At 32.5% G+C, this 18,991-nt stretch overlaps 1 protein-coding gene across 1 annotated transcript in view; it reads left to right on the top strand.

Moving 5' to 3' along the window:
• Positions 1-18,991, top strand: part of LOC125077695 (proton-coupled amino acid transporter-like protein CG1139) — a 48,008-nt gene that overhangs the window by 20,254 nt on the left and 8,763 nt on the right. The window contains exons 4-7 of the mRNA XM_047689698.1: positions 274-395; positions 4,627-4,711; positions 15,425-15,669; positions 17,379-17,591. Coding sequence (XP_047545654.1) covers positions 274-395; positions 4,627-4,711; positions 15,425-15,669; positions 17,379-17,591 — 665 coding nt within the window. The remainder of the gene's footprint in view (positions 1-273; positions 396-4,626; positions 4,712-15,424; positions 15,670-17,378; positions 17,592-18,991) is intronic.

The raw sequence follows: 18,991 nt of genomic DNA, 5'->3' as shown, positions 1-18,991 counted from the left end.
GAAATTCTTGAGGGCTTTGAGCATTACACCAATTTACATGTGGCAGATTTCCTTCAACATACAATGCAATGAATTACAATATTCCATTAAGATTCACGTGTTCTAGCATCTAGGCTCTCACTCGTCTGCAGTAGTTGAGTTATACGTGTAGTATTTCAATGTACGTAACGACTAGTATATTTTCATTTAAATAAACCTTATGTCACTGTTTTTGATTAAAATAATGTCATAAAGTAAAATTTCCTTCCTTAATAACAATTTGTATGGTTTCAGGTACAAACATCAAGAGACATTTGCAAGGAATGTCGTAGGGGTTACCTGAGCTACACTGACACGTGTGTGGAAGTATTCAAACAGGGACCGAAAAAATTGAGGTCATACACGGAATTTGTGAGGTGGTTTTAATTGTGTAAATCTATTTTATATTATATTTAGAGCCGAGATGGCCAGTGGTTAGAACGCGTGCATCTTAACCGATGATTTCGGGTTCAAATCCAGGCAGGCACCACTGAATTTTCATGTGCTTAATTTGTGTTTATAATTCATCTCGTGCTCGGCGGTGAAGGAAAACATCGTGAGGAAACCTGCATGTGTCTAATTTTAACGAAATTCTGCCACATGTGTATTCCGCCAACCCGCATTGGAGCAGCGTGGTGGAATATGCTTCAAACCTTCTTCTCAAAGGGAGAGGAGGCCTTTATCCCAGCAGTGGGAAAATTTACAGGCTGCTAATGCTAATGCTAAAAAATGCTAATTATATTTATTTACCACTGTGAAACTATCTCGTTGTTCGAGTGGCTAGTTTATAAAGCTATAGAATACAATTCTCGGTTGACAAAAAAAACATCTGAGTAAGGTCAATTTTTTCTGTCAATCTCTGCTTGGAGTTCAAAAAATAACTCCCTTTCAGGCCTCGGTCTCGAGTCGAATTAGGGTTGCGTCAAGATTTTACATACCCTGTGTATAATAATATCTCTTGCACGGTTAGTTTATCCTTGAGATAGTTCGCAGTTGCCATTCGTTGAGGAGTACTTTAATATACATATGAAATTCCCATTCCATAAATCATGCAACTCTTAAAAGTAAAGCGTGAACTAACATGTTAAATTTTTTTTACAATTAAATTATCTCAGTATATAACAAGAACTTAAATTTATCACAAATAATTTTAAACAAGATTTTGCAAATTCTTTAACATACAGAGAAATGGAATGTTTACATTTCATTTTCCTCGTAGAGGTTTTCGCAGAGGAATATTAAAGGTAAAAAAACGTTCTATCTATATCATAAATTTATCATAATACTGATTAAGCTGTTCATAAAATTTTGATCAATACGGTAATAAAATGAACTGTGAAAGATCTAATGACCCACATGAGGGCCTCAGTGCCATTCCTTGGCGGCCATTGTAATTGGATACCTCTCGCTGCCGAGTATGATAAACGTCATGATCGACAGCAAGGGGTGCTGGAAGAAGATGGCCTCGTTCTATGAAAAGGTCATGTCATGTTGTAAATTAGTAAAGACATTAAAAATGTATTGCTAATCCAGTGTTAAACTATTTATTAATGAAATGATTAAGTTTAATCAAATAAATTCATGATCTATATAAATATCGTCATGGTTTTGTTAACTCTACAACATAATTTGTCTGAGATGATAAAAGTATCATGTCAAGATTTGTTTAAAGTTTAGTCATTCATGATATTTTATTTTTAACCCTTAGTTTTCGTATTATTATCTAACAATTAAATAATAGATAGCCACCATAACAGACCGCCACACCTCATTCCGATATCAATAGCATCTCATAAAAGCCCTTTCGAACCCTACTCAAGCTTTCTTAACGCAATCCGACTGAAATCCGAATCGATCGGAGGATATCAAACATCAACAAAAACCAATTTTTTAGCAATTTTTATCGAGGAAAATTTATTGAACTACTTTATCAACAACAAAATTTCCGTTAAATACTAGCATGCTATTAAATACTGCCGACAATTAAAAAATAGCAATTCACACACGTAACACTTCAGTTATTGTAAATTGCATTCCAATTATTGTAAATTAAGTTTTATTACAATAACTTGTTATTAAAATATGCATTAACTAATTTATTAATGATTAAAATAACAAATGCAACTTATTGTATTTAAAACAAAGTGTTTTTAATTTTCCTTTCTCGTTAATTAGCTTGCTTTATTTGCCGATAAAGTTATTATTCCCTTAGCATAAATCATTTTTTGATTAATGTCCCCGGTCCTGTTGCTGAGGGCAATGATCGGGCGCTGAAGCATCATTTATATTGAAACTGTAAACAATTTATGAAATAACACAATAAGAACTGGTTATACCTTGAATTAATATTTTAGCAATATAAAATTAATTTAATAGATATTTTTATTTAATGTAGATTAGGCAAATAAAGACGATTATAAACTAAACTAATATACTTTTAAATATTTTAAGCTCTCATTATGTACAACTGATATGACATCATGTCGCTGAAATTTGACACAAATTTCTTCTCTTCTCTCTTCAAGACTCTTATTGAAGAAGTTTCAATAATGACTAGCGGGTCGCACGCTATGACACGTTTGTTTTACTTTAATTTCATTGTAAGCTGACGACGTCTATTCGCATGTTTTACGTTTGTTTTATATTTACACAGCCATAGCGCCAGTGTCAGCTAATTTTAAAATTAATCCTTTATTAAATCGTAACAATTTAGTAAATTGCAATCAAGAATCCTCTTTAATTGTCTGCACATTTAAGACTGAAGCTCTTCAATATGAGACCATAACCGATCTTTTATGTGCAGCTATTGTCCCATAATCACTGGGACACAAATCGGCTTACGATATTAATATATAAGATGTAATCTTTATGTAAATCTGGTATTCATTCCTATTCAAATTACCATTTAAATATCATCATAAAAAAGAGTTTTTAATGACAGTTGTTTGTCTCTCTCTTCCGGCAGAAAATCTTTTAATACGAAATTGATATGATATCAATTAATGATTTTTAATAAATCATACGTAGTTAAATGGAAGATATCTTATCTCCAAAACTCGTCTTGTACTGCATAATATTACGGAGCTATAAACAAATCTCATAATTGGTAATTTGCCATATAAAATTAGTAGGTCGTCGATCAAATGGGCCATCACCTACAAACAATGGGGCCATAAGAAATATTAACCATTCCTTAAAATCATTGCTCTACCAATCGGAGCTAAGATGTAATGTTCTTTGTACCTGTGGTTGTACTGGCTCACTCATCCTTCAAACCGGAAAAAAACATTCTCAATGATACTATTTAGCGGGAGAATATCTGTTGAATGGGTGGTACCTACATAAATAGGCTTGAACAAAGCTCTATCACCAAATATATATCAAATAATCTACGGCTAAGGCAAGCTACATGAATTTATATGCACTTTTCTTGGCTAATTATTTACCCATTGTATATAATCATATTTATCATATTATTAATAAGTATATATAATATTATTCTATTAATCATTTTTGAGATAACATTAACTACTCGTAGTAGAAGTTTTCACTTTTGTTATGCACTTTAAGTACAAGTACCTTCATAGAATAATCGTCTTACGATATAATTATAATATACATCATTTTATTATAAATAATAAAAAACATATTATTTATTAATAATATAATTATTTTATTTTTATAGTCGATTATTATTATCTACTAAGTGGTAGAGTCATGGTGTGCTAGCCCGACTAGGTAGGTAAGGTACCACCCACTGACCAGATATTCTACCGCCAAACAGCAGTACCCAGTATTGTTGTGTTTCGGTTTGAAGGTTGAGTGAGCCAGTGTAACTACAGGCACAAGTAACAACGTAACATCTTAGTTCCCAAGGTTGGTGGCGCATTGACGACGTAAGGTACGTTTAATATTTCTCACAGCGCTATTGTCTATGGCCGGTGTTGACCACTTACCAGGTGGCCCATTTGCTCGTCCGCCAGCCTATTATATTAAAATATATATTTAGTAATAATAATCGTATATAATAAAATTAACCTGATTTAGCTCTTAAGTTCTATTACAACTTCGCAAATATTGTTTACAACAATTAAAAAGTAAAACTATTCGGTTTCGACTATCAAATTCTGTGGTCTGACTCAGATCCGTTAAATTAAACGTTTTTTTTATATATAAAAATTCTCCCCAAGGTCATCTGATAGACGCCTTAATGGTTCACAAAGAGCCTTAATTTTTTATTCTAAGGCTTCATAGCTATAACATATTCTATCCCCACCGTCATCTATACATATATTATAAATGCAAAATTAACTCTGTCTGTCTATTGCTGAAATTTTATATAAAGCAAGTTTGATCTCCAAGGCATAGGCGAAAACAATGTATTTTTGCGTAACACGCGTAACGTGAGCGAAGCCACTGGCGACAACTAGTATGTTTTATGTAGATTTATTTATTCATATTCACACACCAGATTCTAAATGAAACATCAGGATTCAATATTTAAACGACTATGATTTTTATCCTACTCTACTTCTTTAATGTTCCCACTGTTGGCAATAAGGTATAAATATTTATGCCATGTTAAATATTCAGCTTACCTGTTTACAGGCACTTCGTTGATTACGCAATGGCGGGAGTGTGCCTCGGAGGTACGAGCGTGTACGTGATTTTCATTGCCTCTTCTTTGAAAAACGTGAGTAAACCTTTCCTGAAATTACAATTAAATGTTACAATATTTACTGACACAACCTGACAGTTTATTTTTATTGCTGTTCATCGGGTTGAATGGCGACTGAGTCAGAAATATCACCGGAACAAAGGACATAACATCTGAGTAAGCACAAGGTTCACCTTACAACGAAAGGAAAGACTTATCTAGACTTAATAGAATCTAAAATATATATAAAATCAAATGAGCGTGTAAAAAGATACGTTATGTACGTTAACAAAGATACGAAGTAAATGGCGTTACAGTTCAACTTAAATACGTAAAAACAAAACAATCTTGCTATGGGAGACTAAATTGCTTTAGTGTGTTATGTTATGATATATTTTTTTTAGCATTTGCAGCCTCTAATTTTCCCGCTGTTGGGCTAAAGGCCTCCTCTCCCTTTGATGAGAAGGTTTGGAGCATATTCCACCACGCTGCTCCAATGCGGGTTGGCGGAATATACATGTGGCAGAATTTCGTTGAAATTATACACATGCAGGTTTCCTCACGATGTTTTCCTTTACCGCCGAGCGCGAGATGAATTATAAACACAAATTAAGCACATGAAAATTCAGTGGTGCCTGCCTGGGTTTGAACCCGAAATCATCGGTTAAGATGCACGCATTCTAACCATTGGGCCATCTCGGCTCTATCTATCTATCGTCTATGATAAATATATAATATTTATTAATAAATATCTCTGTTATTGATAAATATTATAATTGTTTCTTTAACTCTAAATTTGTAACAGAATTCTTGGTCATTGTTTTCTGAAAATTTGAATTGACCATACCGTTAGCTTATTAAATCCGCTATTTTTTTCTGAATATATATGTTTATTATATACATATTTCTGTGAATGAAAGTGACCTACATATCAAACTCAATGTTTCTGCTTCAAAAACTCTTTTAAAATTGTAGAGCATAAAAAAAAACTTGACTTAGGTCTTATATTCAACACACGTGTACGTTAAATCGATAATAAAAAATAATGAAACAATACAAAAAATAAAAATATTTTTGTAGTATTTATTGTTTTCAACATCACTTAAGCGGACTACTATTCCAAAATAGTCCACGCGAAGCGGCAATCAGCGAAGCCATGTATTCACTCTCTCTGATATAGCCTCGGCCGGTACTAATCACTAATATACGCGGTATTAACTTGCATAGAGAAAAAATAAATCATATCACTCAAAAATCTAAATCAAAATATACTTTATTCAAGTAGGTTTTACAACACATGCAGGTTTCCTCACGATGTTTTCCTTCACCGCTGAGCACGAGATGAATTATAAACACAAATTAAGCACATGAAAATTCAGTGGTGCCTGCCTGTGTTTGAACCCGAAAGCAAATCGTCGTTTAACAAACTATATTAAGTAAATCTACTACCGGTTCAGAATGTATATTCTATCGAGAAGAACCGGCAAGAAACTCAGTAGTTACTCTTTTTTCAATATCAAAAAATACAGTCATGCTAGTTAAATATATGTATATTTTATATATCCTGCCTGGAAGTCATCAAGCATTATCTCTTCTTGTAACTAATCTGTATTTATAAAATAACACATTCTGACTGACAGTTTAAGCGTTTCTGGATATTTTAACTCTAAAGGGGTGCAATAAGAGTTGAAAGTGTCTATGGAAGTTCGTCATTAGATAAGTATTTAAGCGTTTCTGAATATCCTACCCCTAGGGAGTGAATAAGGGTTGAAAATTATTGTGGGAGGCTGACATTTTTTAAGCTAGAAACATGGAACTTTAATTTTGGAATACTGATTAAAAATGAGTAGATACGTATTTAAGCGTTCCTGGATATTTTACCCTTAGGGGTGAAATTTTGTATATCACCCCTAAGGGTAAAATATCCAATCATATAAGATCTTAAATTAACGTAATATTTTAAGTTAAATATATTCAATTACTACACGAGCAAAGCCGCGGGTAACAGCTAGTATTATTATATAAATTGAAACATTGTTTTAATTTATAACAATACAAACCTAGTATTGCATAAAATTATTATATTTATCAAATTATTGTTTTGTAATTATAATATCGTTAATGTTTTATTTGAACTGAAATTAACTGATGGTAACTGTACGTTAATATATTAATAACTTTGTAATAAAATGAATAAGCAAAACAAATACAAACTAATGACAAAAAAAAATATTGTTTTAATGAAAACAATCGTATCTTTTGAGTTAATTAAATAATCCTATAATGAGACTCGGAAAATCCCACAAAAGTTGTCTAATATGATTAATTTTAAAGATAAGTATTAAATTCAAGGTCAAATTTAAATTTATCTTTTCCCGTGTTATTTCTTCTCTTTTAACATTACATCACATACTTGTCACGCGTTACTATATATATAATATTTTTTTAACGTAATTAAAAAAGTTTTTAACATCAAAAAGTGCAGTAAAGACTAAAATAAAGTTTTAACTACAGTTTCAAGGCAAAGGGGTAAAGATGAGATAACTCAGACGGTTATACACAGCAAACAATTATTTTATTAACATAATTGATGTTTATGAAACTTATTTTGATATTCACAAACGATTTCGCTAATAGTAAATAATCTTTAACTACTAAACTAACGCTGTTTGTTCTACATCTCTCCCATTCATCCCCAAATAAAAGCCTGATGCACGTTTTGCGTCAAAGCCGAATAGAATAATAAATTTACTCCAGCTGTGTTTACAATTCAAACGATTTGAGCATCTATATATATTTTATCCGTCAAGTTTAACGAATGAATCGTTGAAAAATTGTACATGAAGCATAATATTGTATAGGAAGTCGTAATAGTATTTTTAGCAAATTCTGAAACAGTAGCACCGGTGGTAGGACTTTGTGCTAGCCCGTCTGGGGAGGTACTACCCTATCATCAGATATTCTACTGCCAAACAACAGTACTCAGTGCTGTTGTGTTTCGGTTTGATGGGTGAGTAAGCCAGTGTAACTACAGGCACAAGGGACATAACATCTTAGTTTCCAAGGTTGGTAGCGCATAGGCGATCTAAAGAATGGCCCATATGCTCTTCCGCCAAAGTATACCATAAAAAGAAGACTCCAAATATTCTTCGTCTCAAAATAAAATCGGTTGTTTAAATATTAAGAATAAATATAAAGTCATATTCCTTAAAAAGATTCAAACAATATTACCTACTTTAATTTAATGGTTTTTTTTTAATTACTTTACTGACCACTACTTGTCAGCATTTTTAAAGATGTAGTTAATAGGTATAGCTATAGGTAAAAGGTACATATTTGATCCAAGATAGACCAAATAATAGAATACGTGGACACGAAACAAACAATTTATTTCTTTTTTGACAGTGCTGGTAAGCATTGTAAAAAATCTCTATATACCGTATGAAATTCTGCCACATAGCTAACGAGTTTTGGTCACTCGAACAGCGTGGTGAAAATACGTCCCAACTTCTCCCCTTAAGAGGACTTTTATCAAGCAGTGAAATACTTTCTATGATCAAACCGAGTGTCTTATTCAGAAAAATATTGTTTCTTTAAGCCCTGACCGGCCAAGTTCAAAACACTTGATGTTCATTAAAAATCAATGACGACTATTGTATATGAATAGATATAAGAAAGTATAACAAACAACGAGGACATCAATCAATTATTCATATTTCAAAAGGTTGGATATAAACGTGAGGTTAAAGTAGGGAAAAGCCATTATAGGTGCTCAGTGTCTGATTTATTCTATATAGAAAGTAAATATTGTGTAAAATATTCACAAACTTGACGGCATTTTCTTTGGAACACATTGCTGACGACCGAAAAGTTGACATATGGTATATATGTTTATTTTAGTTACGCAATCTTGAACCGAAATTGCCCAGTAAATATAAGGAGCGTACATTTTGAACCGCAACGTGTCAGCTTACACGGCACATAAACGATAAGTCTTCTCGTTCTTAATTAAACGAGAAAACATCGTCCTGCGAAAACAAACACAATTCTAAATACATTTCCAAATCACAGTGAATATATTTGTTAAAAGACAAGATTGAGATTAGCAGTGTGACATTTATGTTGGTAGGTTAGGACTGTTAGGAGCGACTATATTGAAGATATTAATCTAGGTTTATATTAGTAAATAAAAGGTACAGCATATAAAAATACAGCGCACATATATCTGACGCTAACGCTTCTACAACAGGATCCCAGAAAGCGTTTAAAATGCTTATGTTGCCAAATTAAAAAAAAAATGTTAAGGAACGCTTGTGTGCGAAAGGTTACTATACAATTGTGAGTTTATGTTTGATAGCACACCTTGGAAATAAAACGATCGCCTTCTGGCTGTTTCTATTCATATACAATTATGTATCTAATAATTTGACAAAAAAAAAGATCCGCTGAGTTTCTTTCGCCGGTTCTTCTCAGGTCAGGATGTTCCTTTTTCCGAACCAGTGGTAGTCTTTAATTTGACCATCAATAAGTAAGTGTAATGCTTCTATGTTGAATAAAGGAATTTCCATGTTGAATTTGAGTTTGAGTTTGTAATATTCCCTGAAGAAATACAATAAATCGCAAGTATAATTCGACTTCGGGCTTCTCAGATAAGAGCAAAGGAAGGCATTCCGTGAAACGGCTCGATCGGCAATGAGAAATCGTCTTATTACACAGATTATTCTACGTGCAAGAAGAAATACTTCAAATGTTGGTTTGAATTGAGCCACGTTTCTATAAGATCGTACGATTGCAAATCGCATTCTTCCCTTCGTATTAGTCCAATGGACAATGTTTGCTGCCTCTCTGACAAAGTGAAATTGCCATTATTGACTTAGCCACCTGCCAACCAACCATTCGTTCATTACTTCCTGGAATCACGATAATTTCTAGCGAAAATTCAAAAATACAAAAATTCAAAAATGACTTCATTTGAAAACATTATCAAAGAACGCAGATGTTGAAGAGAGTAACTTTTCTTTTCAATAAAATATTTAAGAAAAAAACATGCTTAAATTTAGTTCCGAATATAGTTGAAAAAGTTTTGTTACATCTCTGTAATTGTCTCTAAAGTAAACTGATATTAAAATATATATATATATATATATATTATAATTATATATCAGTAATACAGTTTAGCTCAAAATGTTTAAGCACTTTCAGAAAAAACAAAAAAGAACTACCTGAACAACTTATACAAACCGGAGGAAGATAGACCCACGAAACTTAAATTTTTGAGATAGCTACCTTCTGATAACTTTACACGAAGAAATTTTATCAAAACGGCTATTTCTCTGATTCAACCATGCCTTCCTGAACGAATGTTTTTCACAAACATTCCACAGAATATCCAAAATCGTATCCGACTTATTATACCTGTTATACCAACTGCGGCATCAAGTTCAACAACCCCACCGATGTCGCAAAAAAAAAAGTGTTTTTTTGCAAATTGCTACGATTAGCAATTTGAGAACACATGAAACACGTTTGCCCAAGTTGTTATAACTAAATTAGATAAAAGGAGATACTGAACAATGTGGAACTAAGATTTTACACCAAAAAATATATTTTAATTTCGTTAAATTTCTTAGTAGATTTTTTCTTTTCTATAATTATTGATCACACATTGTTATTTAGGCTAAATAAATACATCATAGTAGCATAAGAAAATATAGAAAGTTCTGTTTAAAATAATCAAACACAGAAAATTTAACAATTATACCTGATCTTGTCCTATAGATGTAGTGAATAACGTTAGTTTTTCATAATAGATTGTTGTATAAGAAAAAAACAATAAATATTGGTATTTCATTCAATATTGTCTTTATATATTAACATATTTTCCATAAAATTCATTATCATCCACTTTAATTATTCGTTAAAAAAAAAAGAAAATAGGATATTATACTGGGGCCAGTGCACCCGGTAGCGAGTATGTGTATTACACTTTAAGACGCCAGTCCTTATGTAAAGTTATCATACATTGATGCACATGCCAAATGATGACTGTAAAGACGTGATCAGATCAGATAAGGGAATGCAGTTTGAGTTCACGAACGCTGATTTACGGCTCCAACAATAGATGTATTTGTAATACAAACGTTATATTTTGCAAACACGTATATTTGTGATATTCAGCAATAACAACAAAAATATGGAACACACTGTTCATATCACGCTCCAATAGCCAATTACTAATAAACTATTGAACTTAATAATTTATTTTCTACTAATTTTATTACGTTAATAAAATTCTAAATAAATTTAAGCTAAAAGTTAACACGACATTGTTTTACTGTTAGGCGTGCGTTGCCCAGTCTAGTTGTGTATGATATAAATATTATGATAAAGATATTTGAAAGTTTAAAATAAATTCATGAAACGATACTACTATATGGCATAATATCTTACAACATATTCGGTCGGTGTTTGCAAACAGATGTCATGAATTGCATTTACTTGAAACGAAGCATTTACGTGACCAAGGTTAATATTGCTTACATAGACAGTGTACATTTTGAATATAATAAACACATGTAATTTATTTGTAACACAAATACATTTCAAGTCATTTCATTGTGTACTAACTTTTCGCATGCGGCTTCGTCTGCGTGTGGAAGAGTGGAATGTCAGGTGTTATTGGTATAGTCGTTTTAAGTGTCAGCACAAACGTTTCAAAATTGAAAACTTTCACCTGCACAGAAAATGCTTACGCTAAATACCCATCAATCTCTAATTCTGTCATTTAGGGTAAGCCTGAAAGGCCGTCCAGAGTAAGTTTTGTAAAGTTGATTCGTTACTGATCAACTGTTTCGAAATTTACTAAATGAAAATTTGTTTACGAAAAGCAAATTAGCGAATATTTTTAAACAAATTCTATTTCTACGAAGGTAATTAACATTTCGGTGTAATGAAGCATTCGTTTCACATGACTGGTTATTTATTTAATCGTTTAGAAACTGACTGTAAAGGATAATCTTTTCACATTATGATAACCATTATAAATAGTAATCTGCAACTAATAAACGCAAGTGTCATATAACATAACCTAATCCATCCAATTAAACTAACAATTATTATTTATAAAGTCTTGACTCAGCACATTTTTTGAGATTTTTGAGCCGAGATGGCCTAGTAGTTAAAACGTGTGCATTATTATGCTTAACCGATGATTTTAGGTTCAAACCCAGGTAAGCATCACTGAATTTTCATGTGATTAATTTGTGTTTATAATTCATTACGTGCTTGGCGGTGAAGGAAAACATCGTGAGGAAACCTGCATGTGTCAAATTTCAACGAAATTCTGCCACATTGGAGGAGCGTGGTGGAATATGTTCCAAACCTTCTCCTCAGAGGGAGCGGAGGCCTTAGCCCAGCAGTGGGAAATTTACAGACTGCTATTGCTATAAAATTTTTGAAATTCACTAACAAAGAATTATACAGAGCAACATGCAATTAACGACAAAAATCGATACTATTTCATTACTTACAAATATCGAACGACATAAATGGGACGCCATCTGTAACTGTCACTTGCAAAATTGTATATAACAATAACACGTTTTTTATTATTATACAATTAAATACACTCGATTGATGAACGTTTCACTCAAAGGACGATCGATGACTTGCAAAAGTTTGTACGGTAAGCGCGTAAAATATCTAATCGAAACGCTCGCGTGACAACAATATTTTTAAACAAAACAAAACATTGAAATCGTTAAAAAAAAATGTATTTCGAATGGGACTCTTTTAAGGCTTACCAAATTCTTCTACATTGAGGGCATCATAAATTTACGATTGAAAATAACTATTTTGTAAATGAGATTAGTGTCAATTTGGAATAAGACGATTAAAAATCTATTAGTACCCAGTAGGTCACGTTTTGTGGAATACCAGCTATCTCCGGTAGAAACAAGTTAGTTCGGTAGGGGTTTTTATATTTATTAAAAAAATATATATTTTGCAAAACAGATTTCGTTAGGAAAACATAATTATCTATCTCTATGTACTATCAAAGCGATGCCATTTAATGTAGATTCTACCGAGAAGAACTGCCAAAAAACTCAGTAGTTACTCCTTTTCAACATTTCTTAAAATACAGTCATGTTAGTTAAATACAATTATATATGTATGTAATATATACTGCCTAGAAGTCAACAACACATTCACAAATCGAATCCAGAGTCATTCAACTCATAAAGTAGTACTTTTCAAGCTGTACTTTATATAACAAAATAACAGGAAATGTATTACGTCGTGTTTCCAGAAATTAATTGAATTGAGTAACTTTTATTGAATTTTCTGAAGTAACCTCAGAAACCTAGAAAGAATACTCGACCGTTTCGAAATGAATTATCGGTATAACTAATTGATGGAATGTTTTACTAACTGTTTTTCGCTCATAAAATATTATATAAATTACCTAATAAAGTACATTTGAACGTGTAATGGCTGAGATGGCCAAGTGGTGAGAACGCCTGCATCTTAACCGATGGTTGTGGGCTCAAACCGAGGCAAGCATCACTAATTTTTTCATCAATGACGCCAATGCGACACTGACTAAGATTTTATGTCTCTTGTCCCTGTAGTTACACTGGCTCACTCACCCTTCAAACCGGAACACAACAATACTGAGTAGTGTTGTTTGGCGGTAGAATATCTGATGAGTGGGTGGTACCAAACCACCACCAGCTCCACCTACTAACCATCGTAGCTACATTTCGTTAAGTAGGTGTTCTGTCTGGCTTCTTTTTTTTCGATTCCTCGTGTTAAATAATTGAAAGTGAATACTAACCATTGTAAATCTGATTATTTTAAAGAGTTTGCTTTCCGAAACGCTGGTAAGTTGATATTTTGACGAGTCAAAAACGCTTTATTGTAAAGTTTACTTGTCTTAAGTAAACATGAATCGAACGGAATTTGACTCAACGCCGAAACCTAGTGTACCTGTACTCGAAACTGTTTACTACGGTTATGTAAACAACAATATCCTGGCTGACTAACTGAATCAATGCTCAACCTTAACTGTATTGCGTAGGCACTCGAGAATTGGATGTAAAGGTGAACTTAAAGGATTTTAGAAAATTTTGATATCGAAGGAGTGCGCCGAAACTACTCGAATTATAAGTTACAATTAGCTAGTTTGACCAGCTTAAAGCATATTTTATAAGCGCGCCTAGGTTCCAATGTTTTCAAAACATGTTTACATGAAATGATATAGCAAAAATATATGTATACAAGGAGTATTTGAAATGGGACATTTAACATGTTTTTTTATTTTTATTTGGTGGAGCTTGATAGTTCGACATTATCTACGAATGTCTTATTCACGAGATGTATGTAATGTAAACTGTAAAAAATGTAAAAAACATGGTAAATATCCCTTTTCAAATACCTATAGTAATAAAAATAACCATGTTGATTTAAAATTTTAAATATATACAATTTACTAATATATAATATACAAAACAAAAAATATATAAATTTCTGCTAACAAAGCCGGTAGGTAATTATAATTAATCACCATGTGACATCTACTGTCTCATATTGTACCGCCAAAGCAATACTTATTAATTCTGTATTCTGGTTTGAAAAGTGAATGAGCCAGGGTATGTACATACACAAACTACGTCCATACCTTTCAATGTAAGAAGTGGATAATATGTCTATGGGAAGTTCTGACCACTTCTCTGTGATGACTTGGTCGTCAGTCTCCTTACCTATAAGAAATAAAATAGTAAAGTAAATATTAAGTATATCTATTACATATGCTGGTAAAATCTTGAAAATATACTTTAAAGAGGTTCCACGAAACCAAATTGAAATGTCACAATTTTTGTACAGTCTCGTATACTTAATTCATTAAACAAGTTTTTTATTCCGTTAGATAACATTATTACTAAAAAAAGAAAACGAAAAATATTTTAGCTCAAATTTTTAGCAAGTGTCTGTCAATCTACAAATTATTATTTTTTTGCTAACACAGAAACGCACACACATACACACACATCCATGTTTTTACTCGCATTTATATAAAACTCGAATAAAATTTTTGTTTAAAATACTCATGTATGCAATGTTACTTTAAATTTTCCATTAGAGGATGGCCTAATTATCCTTAATACCGGTTATGTAAGTAGCAAACTCACACGTGAATATACTACTTAGCTTATAATATTTTATTAAAGACATACTTATTTTGTGACTTTTTATACATACAAACTTTTTTTGTAATTCTTGCTTCAAATTGTTATTTTGATACTTTAAGTATTGTTATTTCTCTTCTTTTTTTAAGAAGGTTTCTGTCTATGTACGGGTATGACCAAAGTACATAGCTAGTTGAGTTAACTTAAGAACTATCTGACAATTCGTTTTTAAACTGACATAGAAACTGTGAGTTATAATTCCTGGAGGATGGAACTATAGACACCATTTTGGTGTTCTTAGCTTTATACGGTGCTATAATAATAATTATTTTTTTACATAATTCTTAAATCTTGCAATTCCAATATATTCATATCCTAGCCTTATCGTCAGATGTAGAAGATCGGTCAAAAGCTATGTCCAATGACTATTAGGATATCCTCCAAACTAAATCTGCTCATTTTGGTTATTTCCACGAATTCTGACATTACACCTGATTATATTATTACTGATAAAAGCGTCTTATTTAGTTCATTTTTAGTATAAATAACTTTTTGTTTTCAGATTTTCGACTACTTCTTCCCAGCTCAAAGTTATCCAGTCGAAGTATACTGCGCCATCTTACTTGTACCTCTGATTTTGTTTACACAAGTGAGACATCTGAAATTTCTCGTTCCATTCTCAATATTGGCTAACTTTTGTCTCCTAGTGACATTCGCTATCACGTGTTATTATACTTTCAATGACATTCCAAGTCTGTCGCATGTAAAACTAGCGGCAAATATAGTGGAGTGGCCTTTGTTTTTAAGGTAAGGATTTATTTATTTAAGGTCAATTTGGGAAATATATGCAAATTATAATTACAATGACTAATAGATGATAGAAAAAAGTAACATCCTGGAAATGTTCCAGTGCTGGGCTTAGGCCTTTAAAAACCAGCTTCAAAAGTCATTTGTGGATATACCTACTGTGGCAGAATTTCAATGAATTCAGACGCATGCAAGTTTTCTTTCACTGGTGAACACGAGATGAATTATAAACATAAATTAAGCTAATAAAAATCGGTGGTGTTTGCCTGGGTTTGAACCCGCAATCATCGGCAAAGATCACGTGCTCTAACCACTGGGCTATCTTGACACTCAAGTACGTGACGTTACGGGTCAATATACGGAGTTAAAATAATTATAAAGCATTCTGCGTTCATTAAAATTCCAAGAACATCGTTCAAATTATCGAGAACATAATTATTTGCACTTCCCTTTAAAATATAACAATGAACAAGAACTATTTAAAAGTAATTATTTCAGTACGTGTTTTGATTTTATTCAATAAGAGAAATAATTATATATAACTTTGTTTGAAATATAGATACATTGTTTCCAAAATCCTAAAAGTAACCGAAATCAAAAATGAATCAGAATCAGTTTTCACGAGATTGTCTGCGTGCATTTAGTTATTAAATTTCATCGCGCTCGTTAGTGGCAAAGCCTTGTTTAAATTCTACGTGAAAACTAACACACCTCCGAGCAGCGTAATGGAATAAAATTAAAAACTGCTTCTTAATGGGAGAACTTTGTCCAACATTGGTACGTTTATGGGTATAATTAAGCCAGATCCATACCAGGGGGATTATGTGCCACGCAAGTCATTGCATTATTAACACCATGCAAAAAAGTCCTAAGTAACAGTCCAGGTTGTTTTTTATAAACGTTTTATTTGCCTCATATTTATTCTTGAACACGACGGATAGCATCGCCCAGTAAGTTAAACAACGAAAAAGGTTCGAACCTTAATCCTTCGTTCGACATTCTTTTAAATATTTTTTTGATGTTTTATCTATTTAATATTAATAGGCACTATAATATATGGCAAAAAATATATTATGGATTTTTTTTAATGGAGATCATTTTATACTCCTTAGTTGTAACTCGTCATTTGATGGCGCAGTAACTTATCAACTTCTATATCGTTCAACTGAAAGTCATGGCACTTAAAAGGACCACGTTTGCCGTGTTTTCTGGTATAATGTATTATAGGTACTCGTAGTTCAAACATGGCGTTCGAATCTTGTAATTACAAGCGCACATTAAGCTTTGGATCGATATGCAGGAATCATTTTATTCTGATTAATGAATAGCCTTCTAAAGAATTATATGGATATTACCATATCAAAGATCAACGTTTCACTGTGTTCATCCTCGGGAAATAATCACGTATACTAAAATTATTTTTTTACAGTTTTTCCAAATCGCTTATATTTAACGAATTATTGTGCTAATTAATTCATGTGTTTATAATTCATCTCGTGCTCGGCAGGGAAGGAAAGCATCGTGAGGAAACCTACATGTGTCTAATTTCAACGAAATTCTGCCACATGTGTATTCCATCAACCCGCATTGGAGCTGCGTGGTGGAATATGCTCCAAACCTTCTCCTCAAAGTGAGAGGAGGCCTTTAGCCCAGCCGTGGGAAATTTACGGGCTATTAATGTATGTATGTAACAAGTTATATATTTCCAGTACAGCCATATTCGCAATGGAAGGCATTAATGTGGTGATGCCTGTTGAAAATGAAATGGCTAATCCTGGCCATTTTCTGGGTTGCCCTGGCGTCCTCAATATAACAATGTGCCTTGTAGCATCCCTCTACGCTGTGGTCGGGCTGTTTGGGTACATGAAATACGGAAACGATGTCCTCGGAAGCATTACCTTGAACCTGCCAGAAAATGAAGTGTGAGTATGTATTCTTTTTATACTATTACTTATTCAATATATGAAGTATAAAACATCAAGTCTCACAAGAACTGTTCATATTATATAACTGTTTCCTTAGAATTTCTTAATTTCAAATATAAATAATATTATTTTGGATGCATGGGCGTAAACATATTAGAATCATGTAAATATATTTCTCACTAACTAAACGATACTAAATATTGCTGTTTATCGGAAGAACGTTTGATGATTCGGACCCAGACAGTCTTTTTTCATTTCATCGAATTCTTGTAATTACAGAATTCCTGCTAATTTTATTTTTAAACGTATTATACAAATTCCTTAATTCCATTAATATCTTAAGGATTTTATATAGAAAAAAAGCGTACATATGGCATAATATGATTTGATTTCATTATACGATGTTTTAGGAATATTTCAACCTTTACTTCGGTGCCTCAATCGCCTCCTTAATTGGATTCCTTGTGATCTCAAATTCAGCTATCAACGTTTGCTTCGAATCATTTATATTGAATATGGACAAAGCATTTTCAATTAAGTTACGAAATGCTGGTAAATACCGACATAAAAGTGTAAGAGAATCAGACGGTGCGGTCAATTATTTCACCTTCTTTGAATTTTCATTATTTTACGTCACCGATTCTTGGAGCTCCTACAATTAAAACATTACGTAATGGTAACAGATACTCTCGGGTTTGTTCCTTTCTTGTAAATAGTTAATTTTGTAGAACTATTAAATTGAATTGGCGATGTTAACAATTACAATTTAAAACCTAACCTAACAGATCAACAAGGTATCTGTATATATATTTCAAATATTTAGGGACATAGCATCTCAGTTCCCAAGGTTAGTGACGCATTGGCGATGTAAGAAATGGATAAAACTTCTTACGCAGCCAATGAGTGTACAGTTGCTTACCATCAAGTGACACGTTCGCTCGTCCGCCGACCTGTGCTGTAAAAAGTCAGCAGACAAAATATACTGCTAACAAAACGTTCAATGTTTATTTTATAAAGATAGTAATCAAATGTCAACACTATAATATTAGAAAGTGATGTGATATATTGACAGTAATTACAATATTTCAATGACACGCATAAAATGGACGATCGCCATCGGCTTTCAATGTTTTACGATCGGTACGAGCATCGTGTGATAAATTGGTCTCCTACAGAATAGCTTTACATCCCCTTTGTTTATGTTCCAAATTGTTTTTTGAAGAGCAAACAACGACGTGTTTATTTATTTACTATTAAAAAGTTGCATTGTTTGTCAAATTCTTGTTTACTATGATAAGGCTCCTCTCAATTTGAGGTCTATTTGTTAAAGCTTATTTATTATCATCCAGCAGTTTCCTAACGACGTTTTCCATAAACGAAACACACATGATAGACAA

The sequence above is a fragment of the Vanessa atalanta genome, chromosome 4 (assembly GCF_905147765.1).
Source record: "Vanessa atalanta chromosome 4, ilVanAtal1.2, whole genome shotgun sequence".
NCBI classification, from domain to species: Eukaryota; Metazoa; Arthropoda; class Insecta; order Lepidoptera; family Nymphalidae; genus Vanessa; species Vanessa atalanta.
The sequence above is the reverse complement of the archived record's forward strand: the minus strand, read 5'-3'. Positions and strand labels throughout refer to the sequence as shown.